The sequence below is a fragment of the Chelonia mydas genome, chromosome 11 (assembly GCF_015237465.2).
Source record: "Chelonia mydas isolate rCheMyd1 chromosome 11, rCheMyd1.pri.v2, whole genome shotgun sequence".
Taxonomy (NCBI): Eukaryota; Metazoa; Chordata; order Testudines; family Cheloniidae; genus Chelonia; species Chelonia mydas.
This window is the reverse complement of record NC_051251.2, coordinates 20,512,708-20,540,138: the sequence shown is the minus strand read 5'-3', so window position 1 is coordinate 20,540,138 and position 27,431 is coordinate 20,512,708. Positions and strand designations below refer to the sequence as shown.

The following is a 27,431-nucleotide window of genomic DNA, read 5'->3' as shown; positions in this document are numbered from 1 at the left end:
AAATCACTTGGAATCTAGATTATTTAAGAGTAACGCTAAGAGGTTCTATTTACTGAATTACTGTATTTATTTGTATGGTCTTAGAAACCTAAGATCTGACACACCAAACCCAACTATTGGTTCACTAAGTTTGAGGTCCTTCCTTCAGTAGCGACCAATACATAATGCTTCAAAGGAAAGGCAAAAAGTCCCCATTATGCCTGATCAATTTTTTCTCTCCACTTACTTTTATCTAAAAACAGAACGAGAGAGATTTGGCTCCCATTTGCTTGTCATTTTGGTATCAAATCTCCAAGAGGCCCCAACTTGTTTCACCATGGACATTCCTGCATCTTTGAAAATAATAAAATCCTTTGTATCCTCCCAGAGCCTAAGAAGAGAAAGGATTACATGTAATACAACTACTCTTTGGAGTGAACCTGGAAGATGCTCTTTCTTGCCCATCTTATTATTCCCTTTCAAGTAGAAAAATATAAACACTTTCTTAAAAGGATGATGTCAGAATAGACTATGTCAGTGTCAGGGATGCTGTCAGTAGGTTTCTAAACGCAGAAGTAGCTTTCACAATGAAGTGTATATTTAATATAACAGTGAATTATAGCTACATGTCCCTCTTTGAAAAATCCTTGCATTTGGGAAAAGAGGCTATTTAGATATATGGCAAACTTCAAATTCAGCACTAATGTTATCAGTTATTTATATCTTTCTCAAATGGGATTTAGGGTTGTCTGGCACCAGGTTTGGATCCGGAATCTGTAGTATTTCTTTCGGTACAGCAAATTGGTAAGCTGTTGCTAAGAGTTAACATGCTAATACTGCCCATAAGTAAAAATGTCTTGTGCTTCATTTGGTAGAACTGTTGCCAGTTAATTCTAGCTAAAAACTCCATAAAAGTTTCAGTATGTACTCAGAAAAGCTATTATCTAAAATGTTCTTTTTTTTAAAGATGGTTGTCCAGATTTATTCAATTGAAAGTGATTGTGAAATTTTGGGAAATTATATAAAGGAAAAATCTCACTGAGGGCATTTAGATGTGCTCATGTGATATTAAAAGACAACCTTATTAGTCTTCAACAAGACACAGTTCAGATCATTTCTGGGCTTTCATATGTAAAGTAACTCATTTTTATGTATTTACCACTCAAAACAATGTAATTGTAATTTTAGGCCATTTACTACTTGAATAAAGTGAAAGGAGAACTTCAGTAAAATATTCAAATTCAAACCATTTTTCCTTTGAAGAAACATTATGAATTTCCTCTATACTCTGCTATTAAAGTTCTGAGGCAGTCTGTATGGAAACAGACAGGGACACTGCAGACAGGATCTGGGTTGATCTAAGCCATTAAGAATATATATCAACCTGTCTAAGCCAAGAGAAAGAGTTTGAAGGCCCATGAGGCATCAGATAAGAGTGCCATTTTTATTAATATTTCAGACACTCATGATATCAAGCACAAGTAGAATATATTGCTATCTCCAGAATACAAAATACAATTTTGTTTTTTATACAGTCTCTCTTGGAAACTCTATCCTTACATTCTTTACATAGTTGCTAAAGTAATACAATTAGAGAGTTAAATAATAAATAGCAGACATTATATGTTGAGATTTGAAATGTGGTGAAGTGATGATAAAGCAAAGAGAGATACTGGACAGGAACTGCACAAGAAAAGACTCTTGTCCCAACTGTAGTAAGGTACACATAGAGAAGGCTATAACAAAGGAGCAGAGAAGGAGAAGGTCACTGTGAGAGTGGCTGGAGCACATCCAAGGGGAGTTTTGAAGTCAAAGAATACATCTTTAAACTGGATCTTGAAATAAACCAGAAAGGAAACCAGTAGAGCTGTTTGAGGAGAGGGAAAAAGTTACATATCCAACCAGATTAAAATATGTGGTAAATGAGTGGCGGACAAACATTGTAGGGTTCAGAGGTTTGGTTTGAGAAACATATCTATATCTCTCTGATCTGGAATTATAACTGAAAAAAGCTTTTAATATTTCTTATACTGATTTTCATCAGAAATTTGATCTGTAAAGACCCCGCCTGTGGCTGAAAACTTAGAAAAAAAATTAAAAATAAAACTTCTGAGTCTTAAATAAAGGAACAAACCAAATTATATATCTTTAAGGCCCACTTCTTCTGCAAAGTTGTGTGTGTGTTGACTTCCTCCTTGACACTCCCTCTTCATCTTGTTTGCCAAACACAGAATGACGAGGTCTTTGCTCTGAAGAGTTAACTATCAAACTCCAACAAGTATGATGCATGGGAAAATAGATCAGATGCACAGTTATATTAATGGCACTATATAAATAATTAGTACAAAATCTTTCTTCGTGTTCCATTCATAATTTTGTCTACCTCCGTAGAGTTTAACTCATAGGGCCTTACCCTCCTCTAGCTTATGCAGGCATAAATGGAAGTAACTCCAAGGAAGTAAATGAAGCAACACTTGTGTGAAATGAGTATAAATTAGGGCAGCATCTTGCCCCTAATTTGTCTGCATTACTACGTTCCCTGAGTCACAGAATTGTGCTTTCTGTTGCATATTTTTTGTTCTATATTGTCTTTTTCATAATGAAGTGGTTAGAAATAAGGTGACTATTTCTAGGGTGTTGTTTTGAGACTCCTCGAGTGTTAAAGGGATCAGTGAGAAATAAATTCCATTCCCTCTCATATCAAAGAGTTGCAAAAAATTTTCTCCAACCTTCATTCAGTATCTTCATTGATATGTTTGCCTTAAATGACTTAAGCTCTCAAATTCTTAGATCTCATTTTATTTAAGTGCATCAATAAATGGATTAAAATGTCAAAGAGTCCCATTGAAAATCCTATAAATATACTGAACTGTTCATTATGGGAGATAAATAAGGCCATTAATATAACATAAGTAAATAGATTGTCTCCTCATAACATAACCTTTCTCTTATAAAAAACACAAGATTTCAGCATTACTCACTTTGCAATGATTAAGTCTTCAGCCTCCATCCCAATTTTCTTCTGATATAAGTTCTAGGAAATAGCGTTAGTACATTTGCTGAACAGCCTTGCTGTACCAGACTCTGCTGAGCAATCATCCCAAGGTGAGGAGACAGCATATTGCTCTCAAAATTAGGGCTGGCCAGAAAATGACTATTCCTTTTCACCAAAAATGTTGAGGTTTCAAAATCTGTTTTTATTCCAAGGATTGAAAATGAAATCTTTCAACATTTTTTGTGAGGGGGAAAAAAAGTCTGTGCAAGACCCTGACTCTAGAACAGCCAGGGGTTAGGGACACGGTCCTATAGTCTGGGAGGCCCACATTTGAGTCTTTGCTCATCCTAATTCAGAGCAGGAACTTGACCCTGGGTCTCCCACATCTCAAGTAAGTGCCCTAATCTACAGTCAGTCTTTTGGAGATGAATAATGAACTACTCAGGGGACCAGAGGGAGAGACTAATGCTGTAGCTTAGCAGATAGCCTACTTTTCGGGGGTCAAGCCGAGTAGGAACTTGAACCTAGGTCACCCTAGATGAGTGTCCGAACCTCCAGGCCATTTCTTTAAAACCCTTGGTTTTGATGGGAAAAAAACCTTTCGTCAAATTTTTTTGACCAGTTCTGGTCAAAATAACTCCTTTGGCAAATAAATGGAGAAATCTGGTTGGGGGGAAAGCTGCAAAAACCCAAAGGTCCTTAAAAAAGGAGTGGGGAAAAGTCAGTGGAAAAGGAGGAATATTGGAGTTTTCTTTCTTTCTCACTCAGCACCCCCTACAGGATCAGGCCCAACAGTTAATGCCGGTACTGGGGCATAATGGCTGTATTCCCAAATTAAATGAAGTCCAGTATAAACAGCTATAGTACCTCATCTTTCAATATCTACCTGTCTGTCCAGTCACTATGGTATCAAGTTGCTAGTATGTGCCTCACTATGACTAAGCCCCCTTGTTTTCAGTTTAAACTGATTTTCCCTGAAAAAAATCCTGGCTTTTACAAAGCAGTATTCTCTTTTTTTCCCAGTTTTCACCCTACTTTTGTTTTATTAGGAAAAGACAAAACATTGCATGAGATATATGTATTATGATAATACATTAGTCTGTATGTATATGCAAAGCTGCCTGTTGAAGTAAGGCTATGTACAAGTCTAGAAGAAACACACAATAAACAAACAGGCATGCACACAAGCTCTGAAGTATGAGCGCATCTGAATGTTCTGATGAATCTCACACCCACCATGTATACATTTCAAGCTGCTAGCAGATAACGGTTTAAAGATCTGACACACTAAAATCGAAAGAAAATGAAAATCTATATGAGAACACAATGGAAGTATTCAAGTATTCAAAAGTTGAAAAACAAAAAACAAAAAAAGCAAAAACAGGAGAAGACGATGGAGTGTACATGCTGCAAATGGTATGGCCCCATTATTAAATGTAAATATTTATAGGCTAATAGTTCTAAGTCTACAACAGTAAACTGTTGAGTTTTCAGTAAACTGAAAAGTTTTATTTGGGGATTAGAGAGATATTGTTTTCTTAAACTCAGAGGTAGCATGTTTTGAGTTCTGGATGCAAACCACATTGAATTCCGTTCATCAAAGCATTACCCTACTGAATACTTTTTTCCCTGTTCTTCCATCTACCAAAATAAACCCAGATATTTACCCAGAAAAGTTATTAATAGTTTTTTCCACTGATTTTCACCAGTTTTTGTTGTTGCAGTAATGAACACTGATAAATTCCCGGGAAAAATTAAATAAAATAAAAACCAAAACCGAAGGACCCTAACCATGGCCCAAATATTGTGTCTGTTTGTATGGGTACAGTAAGGCCAAAAGCAGTGGAAGGGGAGCATTTCTGCCCACCCCCCTCTCCCCAAAAAAATGGATTTTACATGACCCTGAATGCTACAAAGATAACCTTCTTCTGGCTCTCCACACCATGGACGGGCCTATAATTTTCTGTCCTCACTAGCTATTGTCTCATATATGTGACCCTGTTAAGAAAGGTCCAGTCAGGAGATTGTTGGCTCATTTAATTGCCTCTCTGCTCTGGGTCTCTGGGGTGAACCCTGGGTGAAATCCTGTCTCTTCTGAAATCGCAGAATAGCAAAACTCATAAGGTCTGTCTACACAGTCCATGGAAGCAAGACTCTCAGCCCGGGTTGACAGACAGGGGTTTGCACTCACGTTCTAGAAATAGCTGTCTACTGTGTAGACAGCATTTTGAAGTTGTCACTTGGGCTCCGAAGCCCACTTCCCTCCCTAGACTTCAAAGCCTGAGCTGCAACTTCAAAGGGCCATCTGCACGGGTATTCTCATAGCGCTAGCGCAAACCCCTCTAGTCGACCCAAACTAGGAGGCTGGCTTGCACAGGCCATGTAGACCTACCCATGTTGCTAGTATGTGCATATGAGACAGGATGTGCATATGAGACAGGATTTCACCCCCTTGTCTGTGCTGGAAGGTATTTAAATAATTAGCACTGGAGATTCCACTATATCCAGAGTTTTGAGATGCTTATTGTATCCCTTTGCTTACCTACATGTTTACCACACATGCCTCTCTGGGCTCTCCGTTTCTGCCTGCTCCACAACATGATTCTATCTCAGTGTTATGTCCAGTAGTCCCCCCTTCCTTATAAAATAAAGCAATTCTAATACAAATACTTGAGTGTGCGTTTACAATTTGTTATTCAGGACTGTGAGCATTCAAGCTTGCAATATATCTCTTTAAATATTTGTGAATAAAATTCAGTCACTTAAATGTTCACAGAAAATGAATCTGGAGGGGGGGGAAATACAAGCCTAGATGAAGCAGATTCATTTTTTAAATTTGAGAGACTGCTGTACTCTGAATACACAGATCTTTTCGCAGATATTAACGTCAGAGCTGGCTGGAGATCCCAGTTTTTCCTTTACAAATGCTTTGTGACAGAGCTGTGCAATTTTCTATTTCATATGCACAAAACAAATTTGCATTGCAAAGTTCTGCATGGTTTTGTAGAGTTGTGTATGTACCGCTGCCGATGTTCTGAGAGATGTGGCCACATTTAACAAACAAAACACTTAAACGCTAAAATGGAGAATGGAACTGTTGTAAAAAAAAAGCAATTGGAGAATGTTGACACCTTAGAATATTCATTGTTGTTCATGATTCCATGTTGGGCACTGGGGAAGAGAATTTACAGAGGCAGCCTAACACCAACATCACCATCTAAGTCAAGAGAAACTTTTCTATGAGGATAAGCTATGCCTGTAGGGAAAGGAAAACTAGATGTCCACTCTTTTATTTTGTTGTAAATAAATTAGTGAGTGAACTTAATGATCACAGAAGTGATGGACTGATAACATTAATTTCAATGAGGCATAGTATGGCAGGCTTCCACTCACATGTCTGCCACTGCATCTCTTTTACCACTTGTAAATTCCATCCCTGGGTACCACTTAGGCCCAGAATGCCAGTTCATCCAAAATCCGTTTTGTGATGTGGGAAAACAGTTACAAGGATGAGAACAAACTCATTTTAAAAGACAATGTAAACTTTTTTAAAAATAAGGTGAATATTAATACCTCTCTATTTTCATATTTTTAAAAGTGGTGATTGATTTAAAAAGAAGCAGCTCATGCTAACTATGCTTTAAATTAGTGCAAAGAGTTCATTTTTTATTGCACAGTGTTTAACTTTCCACCTTTGACATTAAGACAAAAGACAAAAGAGAATCTGAATCCTCAAATGGAAACTATTATCTAAACGTACATTCCCATCCCAATCTTAACTGAGGATGTGCTCATTTCTCATTTAACCTGAAAACAGGTCCTTTCTAAGGCTTGGGGGCTCAAGATCATATGTTGATTAGTGGGGAGGTTTTTTTGGAGGGAGGGATTGAGGGTTCCCAGCTAGGGGGATTGGGACTTGTTGCTTTTTATGGGAAGACAGCAAGAGGCTACAGCAACTGAAAAAGCAATCTAGACACTTGTCTAGATGGGGTACAATTCTGAAGAATTTGACAGCAGGGAGGGGAGAGTCAAGGGTGTGTGCACAGATGATGGTTGTAGGAGGTGTTCATAGATGAGAGGAAGGGGGGTTTCACCACAGTGTTGTTATGGAAACAAATGATAGTAGAAAGGTTCCCCAGTTAGGGGGCAGGTTGGGACCAGGGGAAATGGAAAGATGAGATCACTCTTTTTCAGAATATTGTGAAATTTCTCTCTTGCTTTCTCCTCTTCTACCAAACATGGGGTCACAGTGTTCCTCTCTCACTGGGCAAATTTTAAAAAGTATGAATGCAGAGAGGGAGAGAGCTAAATAGAATGATCCCTTATACTTTGGTAACAAGATTCCTTAGACCAACGTAATTTTTCTGCTCTCTTGACACTTTAAATGAGATGTATGTGCTTGTAGGTGTTTCAAATTTTAAAGGATGAACCACACAGTATAATATGTCAGAAAAACGTTTCTCTGAAGACATTTTTCTGAATGAGAAATGTGCTACACAGAATGTATTACTAAATGTTAATGGCTCTAAAGATATACAAACTGTAAATGTATTAAATTGTGTTAATAATAAGGTGAATTCTTAAATTATCTACTGCATTGTGAAACAGTTGTATGCTAACAGGATGCAAAGGTGAAATAATACTCTGCATTGCCAGAGAATGTCATAGCCAATTCTTGAGCTGGAGAGTAGTGCTTCATCACTTTTATGTGTTTAGTCAGGTCTCAGGACATAGTGAGGGCTAGATTAAGGCATAGGCACTATCGGACCATGCGTTAGGCTACAGATCTTGGTGTCATGTGATTGCATCAGAATGTATGCTCTTTTAAAAAAAGAAACAAACATTTCTAGCTCTCATCATGTGAAGAAAAGCTTGAAAATGAGACCCAGATATAAACAAAGCAACAATAACTGAGTCTGCAGGTAGCCTGGAGCAATAGCTTGGAGTGGTGTGAACTGCTCTGTGGATCTCAATAAAATGTTCACTCCAAGACCCATTGTTCTGTGCCACCCTTACCAACACCATTCCAAAAGAGGACTGTATGTGTGGCAGGAGGGGAAGAGTGCAGTGCGCCAGGTCCACCCACCCACCTGTCAAGCAGGCACACTCCAGCTGCTATGTTGTGGGGCCTGCTGCCAACCCTGCCTCTTTATATGTAGGGCCCTTCGTTTTCAGATTTGATTTTATTTTTCTCAGGAATTTATCGGTGTTTATTACCACCACAACAAAAACAGGTGAAAATCAGTTCAAAAAACAATAATTTTTCTGGGTAAATATTGGGGTATATTGTGGTGGACGGAAAGCCAGGGGAAAAAAGTATTCAGTTGATTAATGCTTTGAATTTCAATCATCAATGTAGTTTGCTGCAGAACTAAAAAAGAACTCAAATCTTAATGCCACCTCTGAGTTTGACAGTATAACTCTAATCCCCAAATAAAATTCTTCATTTGAATAAACAGTTTACTGTTCTAGACTTAAAACTATTAGCCTATAAGTATTTACATTTAATAATTGGGCCACACCATTTGCAGCACATACATTCAACTTCATCCTTTTCTCCTGTTTTTGTTTTTTTAAAACTTTTGAATACCTCCTTGTGTTCTGAAACAGATTTTCATTTTCTTCCAGTTTTAGTGTGTCAGATCTTTAAACCGTTATCTCCTAACAGATTGAAATATATACCCAGTGGGCATGAGATTCCTCAGTATGTTCAGATGCACGCACTTCAGAGCTTGCATGTGTGCCTGTTTGTTCATTGTGTGTATCTTCTAGACTTTATACATAGATTTATACATAGCCTTACTTCAACAGGCAGCTTTGCATAGAGAAAGACAGACTAACGCATTATCATAATACATATATCTCATGCAATGTATTGTATTTTCCTAATAAAACAAGTTATTTTTATCTATTTGAATGACACAAAAGTAGAGTGAAAAATCAGGAAAAAAAATGAATAATACTTTTTGTAAAACTCGGGAATTTTTGGTAAAAATCGGTTTAAACTGAAAACGAAGGGCTTATTTATATGGGAGAAGGATCCACTGCTGCCTGCCTTAGGGGGACATGAGGGAAGGGAGACCCATGCTGCTGATGTTTTGGGGGATGAGGGGGCAGGTTCTACACCGGACGCCTATGTTTTGATGTGTCTATGGCCCCATTTGGCCTTAATCTGGCCTTGGACTTGGCATGCTTTTGAAAGCCTGCCAAGGCACAGAAGACAGACAAGAAACTCAGAAGACGACAAATGCATTAGACTTGTTTTCTTCTGGTTTTCAGTGTCTGTTTCTTTTCCTGGAATTTGGCAGCATTGGGGTGTCTCTGATCCATTTTCTTGTATCTGAGACCAATTGTGTTCACAGGCTCATACAGACCCTTTATTACTTTGAGAATGGGCATGATTTTCTTCTTTTTGACTACAGCTGTGCAATATTTGGCTGGAAACTGCAGTTCACATCAGAAAGAAAATCAGAATTTGCTGTGTCTTCTCAGCACTGTCACGATGGACTTTAGGTCAAATGTTGTGGGTCAGGTTGACTTTAGGTCAATGTTGTGGGTCCTCTCTGGCTCTTACATGCTGCTCCAGTACAAAGTAGCTGGAAAGCTGTCTTAACTGAGTGTCTGGGGACTTCCAGTGTAGAGAAAATCCCACAGAGGGGAATCCCCAGGTGGCATAGTTCAAAAGTAGCATGTTGAGAGTGGGGTGGGGGTTAAATGTTCAGTCTTTGAGATCTGGACCCGGCCATTCAGATCCCAATCTTCACCAGATAGAGAAGAAGAATAAAAATCGATAATCTCAGAGCTTGATTCACCACTATGTTACTCCAGTTTGAAATTAATGGAGTTAACAGCAGCATAAAACTGGAACAGTGTAGTGGTGTATCAGCCCTCGTTCTCTTATCTGTGCCTATAAAAAAAATAAACTCAATCATTTCACCACTGCATATCTCCTAGTTAATGTAGGTGGAAAGGCTGGCGGTGAGTAAAAGTGTATTTTTGTACCATAATATAACTTTGAGTATTTTGGCCTGTCATTTTGGTGTTATTTTCATCCATGCCAATATGTAATCATACACTGGCATCACAGAGAAAACTAGATTCATCCAATCACACTCTACATTGAAAATAGGTTATACATTATAAGATATTGATCGACTGTATGGAAAATAAATTGAAGTACACCGGATTGAAGAAAGCTGCTGACTACAGACAACTGAGTCTGCAATCTCTTAGAATGCTTCTTTGTTGTCTATTTAGATACTAGAAAAATTGCCCAATAAAAATTACTGGCTCTGCCAGAAAAGTTCTATCATGATCTCGTCTTAATTAGCTTGCACTGGACCATATTAGTGAAAACTTGCTGCAGTGCTGGGGATGGATAATGGGATACTGAGACTGTCACCTTTCAGTCGCATTTGAATTGAGTCCAAAATTCAATTCAAAATAAATATTTTATAGCTTTATGGTGGCCTATGGAAAACGGCTATCAGAGATCTTAATTCAGTAACTACCATAGTGAGCAGATGTTCACCCCCCAATATTACGACCACGGTTTAGCTCAATTGCCACCTTTGTTGGCATTCTGACCAGAGAGGCCAAAGGCTGAATGGTCATAGAAACACTCAGACCTAGAGGGGGGGCTTCCTTCCTCCCAGATGTGCAGCTTGGAGCACATTAGCCAGGTCTTAGTTGGAAGATTACACTGCATCTATTGTACCTGATCAGGAGGCAAATGGAAGATATCCATTTCTAGTTTGCCAGGCTGATCCCTTTGGTAGTTACTAACATTCATTTAGGATAAAACCGATTTGATTCCACTGTGATGGCTGGAGCTCAAAGCTATTATTAGTGTTCATTTCAGAAATTTGTCAAAGTGGCGATTCAGGCCTCCACTGTCACTCCTGTCGCTTCTTGATCCCTGAATTGGATTTTCTAGAAGCAGTACTTCTTGTCTGTGACTGGTAATTATCTCTGGGGATATTTCTTTCATCTTTCTGTCTCTCATTCATTTTTAAAAATCCCTTTACTTCTCCTATTTTCTCTTTTTCTCTGTTATCTCTGAATTCTTCTTCTCTCATTTCCTCTCTCTGCCCGTTTTTCTACACTCTTCTGATCATTTGTCAATCTTGTATTGTGCAGTACAATACTTATATTTATTTACTGCTGTTGTCTGTTGCTTGAATCACTAGCAGCGTCCAACTCTGGTGCAATGCCCCATTGTGTTCCAGGAGAGAAAAAAACACATCATCATCAGCTGAGACAAGGATATGGTTTACTAGTTCAATGAACTCTGCTTTGGGAGCCAGGAACTCCTGTGTTCTAGTCCTTGCTCTGATTCTAACTCTCTTTCACTGTTGTCAAGCCACTTAATCTCTGTACTTCCGTTTTTTCATTGGTCAGCTCTGGTAATACCACCAACCTCAGAAGGAGCGTTGTAAAGTTTATTGCTATTTATGTAGTCCTTAAACATCTATATAAAAAGTGTTGAGTAATTATGCAAGGATTGTATGCCTAGGGCACAGTCCCACAGGCTGAAATGAGCCCTGTGCCATGGAGTGAGCATGCCAGAACTTGTTAAAAATAGCTTCTTCATTCATTAGACACAGCATATGGCAATTAATATTTCTGAAAGAATTGATTCAAACTACTTGTCTTCACTTTCAACACCTTTCACAGCCCATCTCCTCCTCATCTATCATCTCATACAACTACTGAAAGGTCTATCCCAACTCCCACTCTGCCAATGGTGCCAGTCTTTATCATCCACTTGTTATATTTTCAAACAAGCACCTTTGTGCTTTCTCCCATGCTGCTCCTTCTTGGAAGGAGCTCCCCATAAACATCCCTAAAGCTACCATATTGTCCTCTTTTGAATCCCTCCTTAAAAAACCCTCCTTTGCCAGGATGCCTACAAAAACTTGATAGTGCTAGTGTGTCAAAAGCACTGCCCATCATGCTAACTATACTGTCTCATCATTTCCTGCTGCTCCACCTCTCTGTGTCCATCTGTTGTCTCTCATTTTACACTTAGACTGTATACTCTTCAGAGCAGAGTCTTTTTACTAAGTGTTTGTACAGTGCCCAGCACCGTGAGGCCCTGATTCACAACTGGGCTCCTGGGTGATACCGCAATCCAAACAACAAACAATAATAGACTCAGTTATTCGGGACTTATTATAATGTCTCTTCCTCTGTATAGTGGATTTCATTCTTCCATGTTGATGATACCCTGTTATTTATTAAGATGATGCGTCATTGTTCCTTTTGTGGATTTAGACCAGTAGATTTACTAATACATATCTTCCTTTAACTCTAGTGTCAAGATCTTCCTACAGTCGTACAGATACTGCTGAGAGAGGTAATATAGACACTAAAGGCTCCTACCAAGAAAAAGTTGTCATAAAGTCAAGAAATACTGATTCTAAACTTTCCCAGGCTCAAATCCCAAGACTAGAACACGCTTACCTTATGACAAGAAACCCAACAGTCACTGATATTCAATCACTTACTTTGAAAAGGAGGGTTTCCCAGCCTCAGGCATCAGATACAAGGAATACTGATCCAGATTCCTCACTACTTCAAAGAGCATCTTCCCATAATAAAGTAAAAATAAAAAATTCTACACATGATCTACTTCTGCTCCAAGAACCTAGCCCCAAAGCAGCAACTGTCAGAATGACAACCCAGATCCCCTCCGATTATAAGCTAAATGTTAGATCGCATGCAGCTGGGACTATTTCTCCCTATCATGGGAAGAACACAAGTTTATTAGTTACAAGGCCACATGCTGTTCGACGGATCCAGCCAATATTTGACTTTTCCCCTGGAAAATGGTCCAGTAGGATTGCAACTACAAAGACTAAACCAGCCCATGCTTTTAGAACAGAGCAACCAAAGACATCTGCTTTGACAGCACCACTAACCTCCTCATTCCATCTGAGAGCTCCTTTTTCGGGTATGGCTCCCCAAAGTGCTAACTTCCCAGTACTTCCCAGAACTTTTGCTCAAGCAAGGATTCCAGAACAGAGAACTGCAATCAGAAAGTCAAGTGCCTCAAGAGTGGATCATTTGGCGCTATCAAAAACTATTAACAGGGTGCTGCATCCAAACAAGAAAATCACATGTGCTAATATGCCGTGTTTTAACAGAGTGCAGTGTGAGCCAGCCAAAGATGGAGGATTTAAATGTGGCCATTGTCCCTCTGGATACAATGGTGATGGAATGACATGTCAAGGTAAGAGAAAAAAGAAATTGCTGAATACCCTTCAATATTTTCAATGCTAATCATTGTGCAAAATGATTTTTTTATTATAAGTATGCAGGGTTTGTCAGTTGGGATCACAATTTTTTTCAATTTTTTCAAAAGCCTGGTTTTCTTTTAAAATAATGAACAAACTTGTTTTATAGCTCAGAACAAACAGCTTTTTTCCCTAAATTTAATGGTATTTTTATTTTGCCAATGTGTAATCAATAGAAACAGCGCACCTGATTTTGATTGCACTTACCATGACAAGGCAGGAGTCATGCTTTTGAAGTCAATGGAATTACAATCATGCAAGATTGGTGTAAGAAACATCTGAATTAGGCTCCAGAAGTCTACACAAACTTCATATGCCATGGACAATTTAGGTTTTGCTAAACAACAAAGTTTCTGCTACTTTGGAAAGCAATTTTAAATCCCATCACTAGTATTCTGAATAGACCTTATCACCTGACATGCATAGTTCTAGAAGTGTATTCATAATCTATTGACTCATTTATTAGACATCTTAAAGAACCTTAGAGAAACAATGGTATTATATACTGTTTAAAAGGAGTGAATTCGCTTACCTATCATTAAATCCTCTGTTGAAATCCCTTAGAAAAGCCGATACAGTAACTAGCCTTGCATTGCTAAGATTAATAGGCAAAAATGTTTGCGTTGTCTGTTTAATTCCCTTTTACACACACATTCTCATGTTATGCACACACAAACAATGCGCCAGATTCTGCCCCCCACTAAGTTTGTTTTTCACTGTTCTGGGAGTGCACAGCAGCATTCAAGCTGGCTTTACTGGCTTCCTCGGGCTTCCCACAATATGGTGAAATCCCCAGGTGGGGTACAGCAGGTGTAGCCAACTCTGTGCCATGCAGCAAACTGTTCCCAGCACTGGGGGAGGCATATTGGAATCTACCCAGGAAAGGGGGCCACATCGGGGCACAATAACCTCCAGCTGAAGTGGCCCAGGAAGGGTACATAGGCATAAGGCAGTGCAGTCCTGAGGCTGCCCTATCTTGCCCCAGGGACAGGAGAGATACCCAGAAGCCTCAGGACCATGGCACTCCCAGAGCCATACTTAGTGCAGAATGGCTGGTTCCCAAATTCTGGCCTTACAGAGACACACACATCTTCTTTGTATATAAGCATGGTTAGCAAGCAGATGGTTATTTTTCTTCAAAAATATATCTTAGCTGCCATTCCTTAGCTCCCTCCCTTCACCTTGGATCACTAGACTTACTGAAAATCCCTCTATAGAGTCCTTAAGATGAAATCCTTTATTACCAACATTATTCTCTGTCTGAGTTTGATACAATACACAAAACATCCTTTATTTTTCTCTTGCTGCTAACCATGTCACCTGACAAAATAACAAGTCTGTGTCTTCTGTGAGTCTGCTCCATCAAAAGTTTCACTGTGCACCTGCCTGGAACAGGACCAAAAATGCCTCCATTGCTGGATCTGCCTGAGGAACATCTATTGTACCCCCCATCTGTTGATGTTTCTTTCCATGTCAAAAGCAGCAGACTCATCCTGACAGGGGGTGGAAAGATGATGAAAATTCCTTGCATTAAGGACTGCCATCATCTCTGCTAAAACGCCTGACAGTCTAGCCAGGACGGTACTGATTTCCCCTGAAACAATAGTACCCTTTAAGAACAGACAACAAAACCGAGCAGATGATCAAAGCGCGAATGAGTCCAAGCTTTTTGAAATCTTTACGCTTGGATGCAGCATCTCTGGTATTGTGATCTAACAATGAGTGAAACTGCTGACAGCCTCAAACCGTCTGCTGAGAGCTGCCACCATCTTATTTCATAATGGAATTTGTCTAGATAAAGGAAGCAGCCCATCTGTAGCAAGGTTTGATACCTGTGGTGCTTAAGAAATATGACTTGTGCTTAATAGTAATGGCTGAAAATATTCCAAGATAACATATACTGCACTAAGTGATGTTTATTTTGTGTGACAGAATCCAGACTTTTTTTTTTTAATGAGTGCTCAAAATTAGGCCTAGGGGAACTGGTTTGGGGCAAATAAGAATCAGCCCAGAGTTTAATATTTCTCCTGAACCAAACCAAACTTTTGGGTTTTTTTTTTATTTTCTTTCCTCATTTAGGACAAAGACTTTTCTTCTCTGACTCTAAACATAGTTGTGGCTCCCTCCTCCTTTGAGATCCTTCATTAAGAGACTCTTCCCTCCAAATAACTCTCCTACTTTTGAATGTGCCAGGCAGATTTTTCAATGATCTTAGCTCAGATTTAGGTACCTAAATGAAGTTGCCAGATTTTCCAAAAGTGCTGCAGCTCTGATGGAGAACACTCCCTTCAGCAGCTCCCTGACAGTGCAAGTGGGAGCAGGACTATCGTCTTGCCTTCACCCTGCTCTTTCTGGTACCACCAGCTCTGCAGGCAGAGCGAGAGTCCCCACCCCCAACTCTCCTGCACTCTCTGGCACCAGCTCAGCCCTCTGCAGGTGAGCTGAGAGGAGGGTCCTTCCCCATCTCTTTCACTACTGCACCACCCTTTTTTTTATTCCTAAATGCTCAGTTTGTAAAGGGCTTCGTCCTTTCTGAGTGGAAGGCACTCACATTGTTATTTTTTAGTAGGTCAGTGTTAAAATGAGATAGAGGGGACCTATAGCACATCATGGAGAAAGAACCTCTTGAAGGGTTGAGAAGGAGAGCGCTACAGTCAACTGCAGAGTTACAGAAAGGAAACAGGAGGGCCAGGGGCCTATTGAGGTTTGTGCACGTGTACACAAATGAGTGTGTTTGCTTGTGCTAACAGACCAACCTACGTTGTGAAGTGAGGGAGGGAAACTTAAAAAAGAATCAGGATCAGCATCAAGTGCCCTTAGAGGATGTGTCCACACAGCAAAGCAAAACCCACGGCTGGCCCACGCCAGCCAACTCGGGCTGCAGGGCTGTTTCATCGCCATGTAGACTTCCAGGCTCAAGCTGAAGCCCGGGCTCTAGGACCCTGTGGAGCTCGGGCTCCAGTCCAAGCCCGGAAGTCAACACAGCAATGAAACAGCATCACAGCCTGAGCCCTGCAAGTTCAGCTCAGGCTGGTGGGCACAGGCCAGCCGTGAGTTTTCCTTTGCTGTGTAGACATACCCTTAAAGGACAAGTACCAAATTGCCAATAAATGATAGTGGTACACATTCAGCAGGCTTGTGGCACACTGCTCATCACTGACCAAGTGTGTTAAAGACATTCTACAATGTTTACAGAGCTGTTATTTTTCAGTACCTCTTTTTAAACCACATCTATAGAATCAGAGAAACAACAGATGAAATTAATTAATCTAAGCCATACCTAGCCAAAACAGGATTCTTGTTCAGAATATATTTTTGCATGTTTTGTCCAGTACATTTTAACTTTAACGTTCCACATATCCTTACAAACTGGTGCTCTGAAATGTTCACTGTGATGATTTTTAAATCATAATGAAATATGTTATTTATGTTCTTGATTCCATTTCCCAGTGTAGTAAAGTGATGTAAGCCTGTAACTTTACAGGCATTTTAACTACTAAAATATTGAAGGAAATGCTGTTCCTCCCCTGGGGTTAGGTTTATTTAACAGGGTGTGTACAGACAGTAGTAAGTGACTAGGAGTAGCTGTTTACGTTATATAGGATTCTTTAGGGTACCTGGGGATGGAGCTTGTACTGTAATTTTCTATCCCAGGTGGATCATTTCAACATTGGAAATGAGGTCAACAGAACATTCTGTTCTGGTATTTTGTTGTGCTTGTTATTGGCAGACGTAAAACTTTAGAATCAAGAACAACCTAGAATTCAAGCCAAATGCATGGCTCAACTCTTTATTCTCCACCCCCACGCATGTTCAAGGTAGAGGTACTGACAGATAACAATCCTTGCAGTAGAGACAGGTAGGAAGTTGATCTCTGTGGAATGCAGGCTATTTCCTGAAACTATATTGCCTTAGGAGCAGTTTGAAGGATTTTTTCGTTCTAATCCCTTTTTAAATGGGAACAAAAGTTTCCTGTAGAAAATAAAACCTATGTGGAATAGATATTCTCCTGAACACACGATGTCTCTAGAGTTGTGCAGACTATGCTGGTCTTACAATATACCTGGGTCAGGGGAGTAACTAGAACCAGTGCACTAATAGTCACCATTAAGGATGGCCACTTGTCAAGGGGGAAAACTCACAGCTTTGTCGTTACCAAATTAATAATAATTATAATTTGTTTTAATGGGAAAGGAAAAGCCACTGGAAATGGAATTCTGATGGCAGATAGTCACAACTGATTAAATTGGGCAAAAATTCAAATAATTTTTTTTCTTGACATTAGTCTGACATGCCATTCTGCACAAAAATCCAGAAATACAGCCTAACTAGAACTGTTACTGCATTGTCTGCATTTTTAGTCATGAAATAAAAGTCTATTTTCTATTTATTTCCCAACCTGAAAGTCATTCTTATTACTTTCCTATTTGCTATGATGGGAGATTATTTTAGGAACAGTGATCAGAGCTGCCATACCATTGAAATCTAATAGCTCTTTTAATTGTCCTGATACATTTATGAAATACAGCCCTCTGCAAAAGGCCAGCACATAGCCTAGACATTGTTTTGCTTGGTTGTGCACATACTTTTTGCCAGCCTTCTGCAGAGGGGCATGTGTCACTCTGAAAGTTTAACAGTTTACACTAGATACACTCTTTGGCTCAATTTTGTGCTGAAAAGTACACAGGTAACCAAGAGTAGAATCTGTCCATTACTATCTAACTTGGTGATCATGTTTTATTGGTTCCTGTAACTTTTATTTAGTTACTTTATTAGCTGTTCGTCAAAATCCACGTGGAAGGAATATGGCATGTACAGCTCCCAACACATGCCCCTGTAAGATTGGATACACTGGCTACAACTGCTCTATAGGTAAAAAGTGACTTAGATGTCATTGTATAATCTATATCTTCTTCAGCTGAGTCTTCTACTTTCCACATAGATGTGACTAAAGGGGAAAAAAGGTTGCTTAGGGCCAGTTTTACAAAGGTACTTGTGCACCTAAAAATGCAGGATTTTGTGGGATTTACAAAAACATCTAGGTGAATTAGGTGCATAATTCTCACGGACTTTTGTAAGTCTGGCCTCTAGCCACCAACCATAGTTTGGGGTATGAAAAGGATGAAATATTTACTCAAGGTGATTCTTGCACACACATACAGTGGTTGAGATGGTATTTGAATCTGGGACAGAAAAGAATATTTTTCCAGGGTATATTAGAAAGGACTATATGCCAATGGGGGTTTCAGCCTTCTCATGGGGATCAGCAGTATGATTAGCTGAATACTCTCCCCTCCCCAAGTATTCCATTCCCTGTGATTGTGTGTAGGAGGTCTTGAGCATTGGTGGACCTCAGTCCTTTCTATCTGTTGTCTGGGGCCCAATCCAAGATGTGTATTAGCTCACTATGATACTTTGTCTTAATGAAGCTATCTTTTTTTTTTTAAGATTAATGCTTTTATTGTTGCTTATTTGATAAAATGTGCTAGATGCTGATAAATACTTTTTACAAACAGAAATTAATAAAATACTCTTCTTAAATGCATTTTATCCTGACCAAACACAAACATACTGTACTAGGAACACTGAGTTTGATTCAACACACATTGAAGTCAGTGGGATTCTTTCCATTTACTGTCATGGGAACTGTATTGTGCTCTACCATGGCAAACAGACTGCCAATCTAAAAGTCTATCCTTGTCACTTATACATTTTTGTTATACACCTTTACTGTATCTTCTTTCTCTATGTGCCCTAAATTCAAATAAAAGCTTCAATCCATTTTTATTCAAATGGAAAATTGTGGTGTTGGATGCTGGCCAGATAACCCATTTTTCCCCTGTACATATTCAAACCTTATCTCTACCTATTGGAGGCTTGTTCTATTCATCTGTGTTGGAAGATAAATAATTTTACAATTGTTACAGTAACAGTTTCTAGTGATATCTGTTCTGATGTTGCTTAGTTCTCTCAAATGCTGAAACAGAATAGCACATAAGTGAAATCAAACATGAAGCCTTGATTTACTGGAAAGTATGCAGGACCTCAAGTCATAGTATGTACAGGCTGCATATCCATTACCTAGATTTCAAGTAAGAAGTCTATATCATTTCAGCGATTTGTAGAACTGTCTCAAAATGTGTACAGCCCCTGTTATTTGCAGGTATTCCAAAGGGGATAGTGGCGAGACCTGTAAAAATGATATGATCGTATTTTAAAATAAAAATTAAACACAATGAAAGTACTTTCAGAGGTGAGGGTTGTGGCAGATTTTTTCTTCTTAAAAAAAATCTGATGTTCATAGAAAACACTAACAACATCTCAACTTCTCATCTTTGGGTTTTAAATTATAAATATTATATAAATTTGATAGAAAGATTGACTATTTGTCACAATCGTTCTCTCCTTATTGAAATTTTATGCCATCCAAAAAGGTTTTAAACAAAAAAATCACTGTAATACTTTTGTACAATTTATAAAATATTTGTGGAAAATTGTGTGTCATAATATAGAGGAAATATGTTTTAGAAAAGAATTTAAAACACACAGTGTATTTCTATTCCTGAGGGAATGGCCCAGTAGATGCATTTCTTATACTATGTGATAGCGCATGCTCTCTCTCTCTCTCTCTCTCTCTGCAGCTAATGTACTGTTTTCACCTTCTGCTTCTCTCCAGCAGCAGAATTTCTTTACCCTATATTTAATATTCAAATGTCACAATAAGTGTAAAATGTTTTGACGTCACAAACAGCATGTTTTTTCCACAGTTCAAATACATCTTAAAATGTGGAAAGGGCAGGAGGAAGGAAGTCCACTGAAGTGGACATAATTACTTGATGTCTTGCATGCAAAATACACAGTGAAAGAAGAAATAATACATCTGAATGTCACTTAGTTTAAATTGCCTGGCATAGTACTTGGTCACACAAGTTTTATGAAATAAAGCATATGGTCATGTACTTTAAAATCATGGTGCATTGCTGCCTGTCTTTAGACACCTGTGTGTCCAGAAAAGTGCATAGTGTTAGAACACTGTTCATTCCTGATTAATAAAGAAAATCTTGTATGTAAATGCTGTCCCTGTGTTGCAGTCTTTCAAACACACATGCAGACAATAGATTGACTAATGCAAGGGCTCCTAGTTTCCAAGCTATAAGACTGCCATTGACTTCCATAAGCTTTGGATCAGGTTGTTACAGTCCAGAGATATGGGTTGCTGTAGTTACATAACATAATTTAGGATCGATGCCAAATATCTTTTCTTTATAAATATCCATTATTTCCCTCGTCTGCTTCCACCAAGTATAGTTACATTCAGTAGAACAAATTACTCTAGAATCATGAAAATCCTGCAGTATGAGACACCATGAGTTACTCCAGTAACTATCATAGGTGAATGTATTAGTTCAGATAAAGTATGGGAAAGATTTATTTGCTAAACTTAAACTAAAGCTACATACACCTCTTCAGATGTTTGAGAAAAGTTTGACTCTCCCCCGCTGCCTCCTCCCACGCACCCACCCCAGACCCCTTTTCATGCACCTCCGCACTTCCTGATTTCAGTCAGGACTGGAACTGCAAATGTTGACACCAATGGAGTTGGCCCCTCTTACATCATCACTGAATTTAGCTTCATGTCACAGTTTACATGCATAATATGTCCCCAAAGCAAATCAGCTAAGCTCTCCAGTCTTACGGATTTCAAATTCATAAAACTATATTAATGCAGTATTGAAGACTGCATAGTTAAAAATCAAAAGAAATCAGGAAATGTAAATATTAAGGTTGCCATTTCCAACTATATAACTAATTCATCTGAGCAAAATGTAAATCCTATATCTTTGACTTACTGTAGCTATGCAAATAAACAAAAATGCACTCCATAAATATAAACAATTTCCTAAATAGCCTGTTGAGAGACTTGTTAAAGGTTTTTGAAAGTCCAAATAAATTATGTCAACCACTTCTTCTTTATCAATTCTTTTTTGTAACATGCTCAAAAGAATTCTAATAGAGTAGAGACACTTTATTTTCCTTTACAGAAGTCTGGTTTATAACTATCATGACATGCACTATAAAGAGAATTAGCTATTCATTGTTTGTTAACTGCCATTCCTTATCTCCTATTTTAAAAGTTCCAGTAATCCATTCAGGCAGCAAAAACAAGACTATGATTTAGATGACCAATCACAATCCTAAACTGAAAAAATTATCTAGTTATTTAGTGAATAGTTACAATTGATAAATATACGTGCAGAAATCAGGACAGTCCATGTACCATTTGCAAATGGAACAAGGACACATTTGTTGTTTAATATATTGGTACTTGACCATACACCTAGTTCTTCATAAAATCCATGTACTGGCAGTGGAACTGGCTTCATTATGTTAAAACTGATGCTAAGTATTTGCTTATTGATATGCCTTTTTGTATCTGTGCTATAAATCTAAGACATTATCATTTTTCAGCAGTTCTCTAAAGATCTATTGATCTTAGAAATTTGGAATTAAATTTTCCCCAGTTTATCACACCCATGAGCCTCTGTAGATTTCTTTATGTTTAGGAATTGGTGTTTCAAGAAGTGCTTTTATTTTATCTGGGTCAGCAATTAATCTATCTTTGTTCAACATTTTTCCAGTACAGATACAGTAAACAAAAAATGCACCAAGATTTATGTATTTCACACACTAAATGCATAATTTGTCTACGTCTTTCATTGTGTTTAAGGACTTTAGACCAAATTAAATAATCATCCAGTACAACTTCAACATCAAAGATATACATTGAAATACCTCAGGAGCAGAACTAATACCAAATGGCATTCATTTAAATTGTTAGTGTCAAAGTGGTTTATTAAAAGTCACTTCCTTAGAGTATGCCTTCTCTAACTTTCATTACCAAAATACACATCCTGCATCTGACACAGAATATTTTTTGCTTCCAAGCACTTCGTTGCAACTTAAAAAGTTTTGAGAGGATAATGTTCACATTATGGCTTTATGTAAATCATGTGACTCCCTGCAACTTGTGGATCCATCTATACTTTATTTAGCCTTCCAAATGCACAGGGTGAGTGTGTGTACCTTTTCAATACCTAGTTCACTTTATTTCATGTTATATATTTTTACTTGTCATCTAGATCAGAAACTAGGGCCACCGCTTGTTCAGGCAAAGCCCCTGGTGGGCTGGGCTGGTTTGTTTACCTGCTGCATCCGCAGGTTCGACCGATCGCGGCTCCCAATGGCCGCGGTTCACTGCTCCAGGCCAATGGGGGCTGCAGAAAGGGCGGCCAGCACATCCCTCAGCCCGCGCCGCTTCCCGCAACCCCCATTGGCTTGAAGCGGCGAACCACGGCCAGTGGGAGCCATGATCGGCCGAACCTGCGGACGCGGCAGGTAAACAAACCAGCCTGGCCCGCCAGGGGCTTTCCCTGGACAAGCGGTGGCCCTAGTTTGAGAACCACTGAGCTAGATCACAGCAGTAAATGATTTGTTGGTCTTCATGTGCTATTCTCTATCCAGGTATCTCAGGTCTAGGAAATCATCTCAAATGTCTCTCAGTATGTTTCGGTCTACTTTTTATGGAACTGTGTGGAGTGTACACCCAACATTTTTAAAATAACTTGGTGGCACAATTTTTCAGACCCAGCATAAGTGGCAGATATCCATTTATCTTTTGAAAAGGTATTATCAAGTGTTACTGGTTTTAAGAACAAGTTGTAATAGTTACTTTCCCTGCTAGTAGTCCTTTATTCTCTGAATGTGGAAGAAGCTTTGTTTTAGATTTAGGTAGTTATATATTATATAACATTGGAATAACATTGCATTATCTTCATATCCATTTTAACAGATACAACTCTGCCATTCATGTTTAGATTTGTGGACCAAGCTGCTGTTTCTTTTGTACTCTGTGTACTTACAGAATGATCTAAACCAATGCCTTGCTGTTTGCCAAGCATGTGGCTACATTCATTTTTAATTGTGTGGCATATTTCCTCTTGGATTAAATTCATCCCTCAAAAGCAGTGGGTCCCCAAACTGTGGGGCAGCCCCCCTAAGGGGGCACAGAGAAACATTTAGGTGGGGGAGGAGGGCAGGCCAGCCCCCACAGAGGGTGGGGGGGAAGCACTACCCAGCCCCGCTCTGCCCCCAACTTCCCTCTGGCCCCAGCCCTGGTCCCAGACACAGCCTCAGGCCACGGCCCCACTCCCAGCTGCAACATCTGGCTCTGTCTGCGGCTTTGCTCCCAGCCACAGCCTTAGCTCTGGCCCTGGCCTTAGCTCTTGGTCCTGGCTCTGGCCTTGGTCCTGGCTCCTGGCCCCTGGCCCCAGCTACGGCTGGGTGGGGAGTGGGCGGATAGATCCATTACGAGTAAGGTGAGGTGTGACAGAAAAAGTTTGGGGACCATTATTCTAAAGAATGCGTGAGTGGAAACTAAGTGGTACATAGGCCTTGTGCTGGTCCTCTGTACAGGGGTGAACTTCCCCACTAGCATATCGAAATTTTGGATTTCAGGAAACTTTTTAAATCCTATTTTGGATTCCTCTCATTTCTAGCTTTTCCCTTTGAAATCGTGCCATGTTTACTAGCAGCTTATTTTGTACAGAGTCACTGGGAGCCTGAATCTACATGTCAAAGTTTCAAGGAGTTTCCTGCAGCATTCTGTTTCTGACTAGTCATTTGTATTCCACATATAAGCCTCAATTTTACTGAATCACATAGTTCCCTAAACTCACGTTTACTATTTAAACTGGCTCATAATAGCCTTCATTTCAAATAAAAACCCACTGCCTCGCACAAATGATGTTTTTCTGTAGTTGCAGTACTTCCCAAGTTTATCTATGATTTGTGCCATTTGCTTCCTCCTCTTCTTCCTTGGGTAGAAAGCCATGGTATACTACAATATCCATCCTGTAGAGAAATTTATTGCCTATGGTTTAGTTGCTTTCTCTGCAGACCCCACATTGCTGATTAAAAATTCAAAAACTGTTGCTTAAATGGATAGCATTTTGCTACAACATTTCCTTGCAAAGCCATTGGACTTGGAGGAAGTAATTACTCCTTCTTTGGTTCAGTACAACTCTGACGCCATGTAATGTTTACTGAGCATTCGCAAGCCAAGAAGAAATACCAAAGACTTTTTAATATTAACTGCACAAGCAGCCTGTTCATACCAAGTCTTCTAAAACATTTGAAAATATCAAGTTCAAAATGTGCGTGCTCAGAGGCTTAACACAGGAATCAATATGCTGTGGCAGTGGTCACTCCCATACTAATATTATATCATATTTGCATTGTTACTCCCGTCTTATCAAGGTGATGCCAGGGTTTTCCCACATAATGGTATTGTAAGCAGCCACTTCGTAGAGGAATATTTAAAAATAATAATGCTGTTGTAGGAAATGAAGAAGTAGTGAGTATTGGACTCAGAAATGCATAGAGCTGTGCTCAGTCTATTCTGTAGCATTAAGTTGTGTTCCTTTCTTTGCTTGTCTACTTGTGATTTGTATAGTGTTGTGTGATCCACCTTGTGAGCATGGAGGAACCTGTGTGGCTCAGAATAGCTGTTCCTGTGCTTATGGATTTGTTGGTCCTAGATGTGAAACAAGTATGTATAAGTCAATTTAGTCTTTCACCCCCATTTTGGCACTTGCAGAAAATTATAAAACACAAAAAGCCTATATTTTCCCTCAAAATTATGATTGAATAGAGCAAGAAAATTGAAGTAAAATATATTTAATGCACTGGCTAAACCATTTCTTGGAATATGTTTTCCAAAAGTACATTTATGTTATGTAAAAATAGGCACATCTGTATCCACATTTGTTACATAAAAGCACCTATGGTCAAAAAAGCTTTATTTACAGTAACGATTGTGAAATGCAAGGTTGTGTGAGTGAATACAGTAATACTAAGTTTTGAGAATACAAACAGGCAAGCTTAGCCATTAAGATTCATGTCATTGTGCAAAACAAGTTACAAAATAGGTTCAACATATAGAACATCAGGGTGGGGGGGCGGAAGTCAGCCTTCAAAACACTCTATATTAGTTGAATCGCAAAACATATATTATAGTTTCATAACTGCAGTCCTTGCATCTGATTTAAATATCAGGTTGCCTTGACAGGAAAATAATTTTAGCTCTGCAGCAGAATAGTTGAGATACATAAAAGTTAAGAATTTTAGATGCAAGACTTTGTCAAAAACATGAAGGATTAAAAAAAACCCAAAGGGACAAATTCTGCTCGCAGTTTTACCAGCATAAATCAGAGTAACTCTTAGTTGCTGCTGGATTTGTATCAGTATTACTGATAGCAGAATCTGACCCTAATCCTTTTCATGTTTAAATTTACTCTTGAAATCAATTGTTTATTTTGCAGTGATATGCAATAGACATTGTCATAATGGTGGGAAATGTGTAACACCAGATGAGTGCAAATGCAAAACTGGATGGAGCAGTCCTTCCTGTGAAACAGGTAAACATTTAGAAAGCATTGGTGTCTCGTGCATTCATTTCTCTATCTGAAACCCATGTGATTTGCCCAAAATGCTGATCATACTGGGAATTACTAAAGGAATTAATATAAAAAAAGAAATGAGGAGCTAGTACTGATCATGTAAGTGTAAAAGAAGAAAATGCCTTTAGTGATGGAGAATGCACATTTTGATTTTGTAGGTGATTGTTTCATAAGCCATGGTAGCCTCTCATCCAAACTATAGTTTCATATTTTCCCAGCCTTATACAGCTGCATTTAATTTAATCTGAAATATCCCAGTGACCCTTAATTTCTTTAGACGCTTAGCACTTGCGATAATGTAATTCTTATGAAACAAACTATTACTGTAACATACTGAAAGACAAAAAAGAGATAGAGAGGGAAAGCTATTTTAAACAGCCACTATACTTTGAAAAAGTATAAACTTTAAAAATCTTGGGCAAGATACAAAAGTCAAAGCAAATGAATTGTGCAAATCATGGATAGACATCTGAAATAAACTATTAAAGTATATCCAGAGGATCCCCAAATGCTTTACAGCTATGCTAAGGCATCACTGAAATCCAGCCACTGCTAGGACAACCAATACACTACACAGCAGACCTGCTAGACAAATGGGACATTTTTTGCTAGCATTGGAGAAAACCTCTGTTCAAATGAAATGTGCTAGGATATCTTTCAGATTTATGCAGAAGCAAAGAGAACCCAACTCCTAATATTTTAAAATGAGAGTAAAAGAATGAGAGTAATTGATTTTGATTGAATTTCTATTTATATCCAGCTATCTGTAGCCCTGTTTGCCTAAATGGTGGAATCTGTGTACGTCCAAATACCTGTGCTTGTCCTTATGGCTTCTATGGACCCCAGTGCCAAACTGGTAAGAAAGTTAAATATATCACATGGATAGTAGATTCAGGCTTTAATGGACATGGTAAGTGATAAAGTCTATTTAAATGATTACCTGACTTTATGCAGTACGTATTATACCCAGGAATTTGTTTTGTCAACTCCATCCATGCCATTTTCCTGTTATAGTACATCTGCATAGAAGTTTTTTTTTTCAAGGAGTTGATGGACTAAATATTTATGTATTGCTGAGAACTAAACAATTCATCTGAAATTAATTAGAGCAAGTCATGACAAAATTAACATCTAATTAATAACTTTAAAATATAGCTCTGCTCTGACAAGTATTTATGTTTTTCAAAAAAAGGGATCATCATCTTACTCTATAGTGAGTTTGGTTTAGAGCAAGGTGCATCTCAAACCAAAAATTACAAATATTTCTGTGACATTTAACAAACAAAAACCTTTTTTCTGCACATCAAGAATACTTTGTTCCATTTTGAAAGTTGCTAGATAGTCAAACATTTTCTGCAGACAGCAGCAGAGTGCAACTTTTGCTAATAGGCAGAGATCATAGGCCATTGATGCTGCAATTAGTGGATCAATAGTTAAAACTTCTCTCTTATCTCCTTCCTTTGACAAAGACCTGAGCGCACCAAGATATATGCTTGTGTGCTTCCATTAGTTGTCATGATACATATAGAGTTCTGTAGGGTTACACAAAAATGCATCTTTCAAGCACGCTAAAGTTCTTAAAAGGGTCAAAAATCTCATCTCCTCAAGGATGGCCTCTGCCTTAGGGAGTTAAAATGATGA

At 38.7% G+C, this 27,431-nt stretch overlaps 1 protein-coding gene across 1 annotated transcript in view; it reads left to right on the top strand.

Annotated features, from left to right (window-relative positions):
• LOC102931520 (von Willebrand factor D and EGF domain-containing protein) overlaps positions 1-27,431 on the top strand; it is a 159,154-nt gene that overhangs the window by 87,957 nt on the left and 43,766 nt on the right. The window contains exons 17-20 of the mRNA XM_043525552.1: positions 12,291-13,208; positions 24,785-24,880; positions 25,653-25,748; positions 26,551-26,646. Of these exons, the coding sequence (XP_043381487.1) occupies positions 12,291-13,208; positions 24,785-24,880; positions 25,653-25,748; positions 26,551-26,646 (1,206 nt within the window). The remainder of the gene's footprint in view (positions 1-12,290; positions 13,209-24,784; positions 24,881-25,652; positions 25,749-26,550; positions 26,647-27,431) is intronic.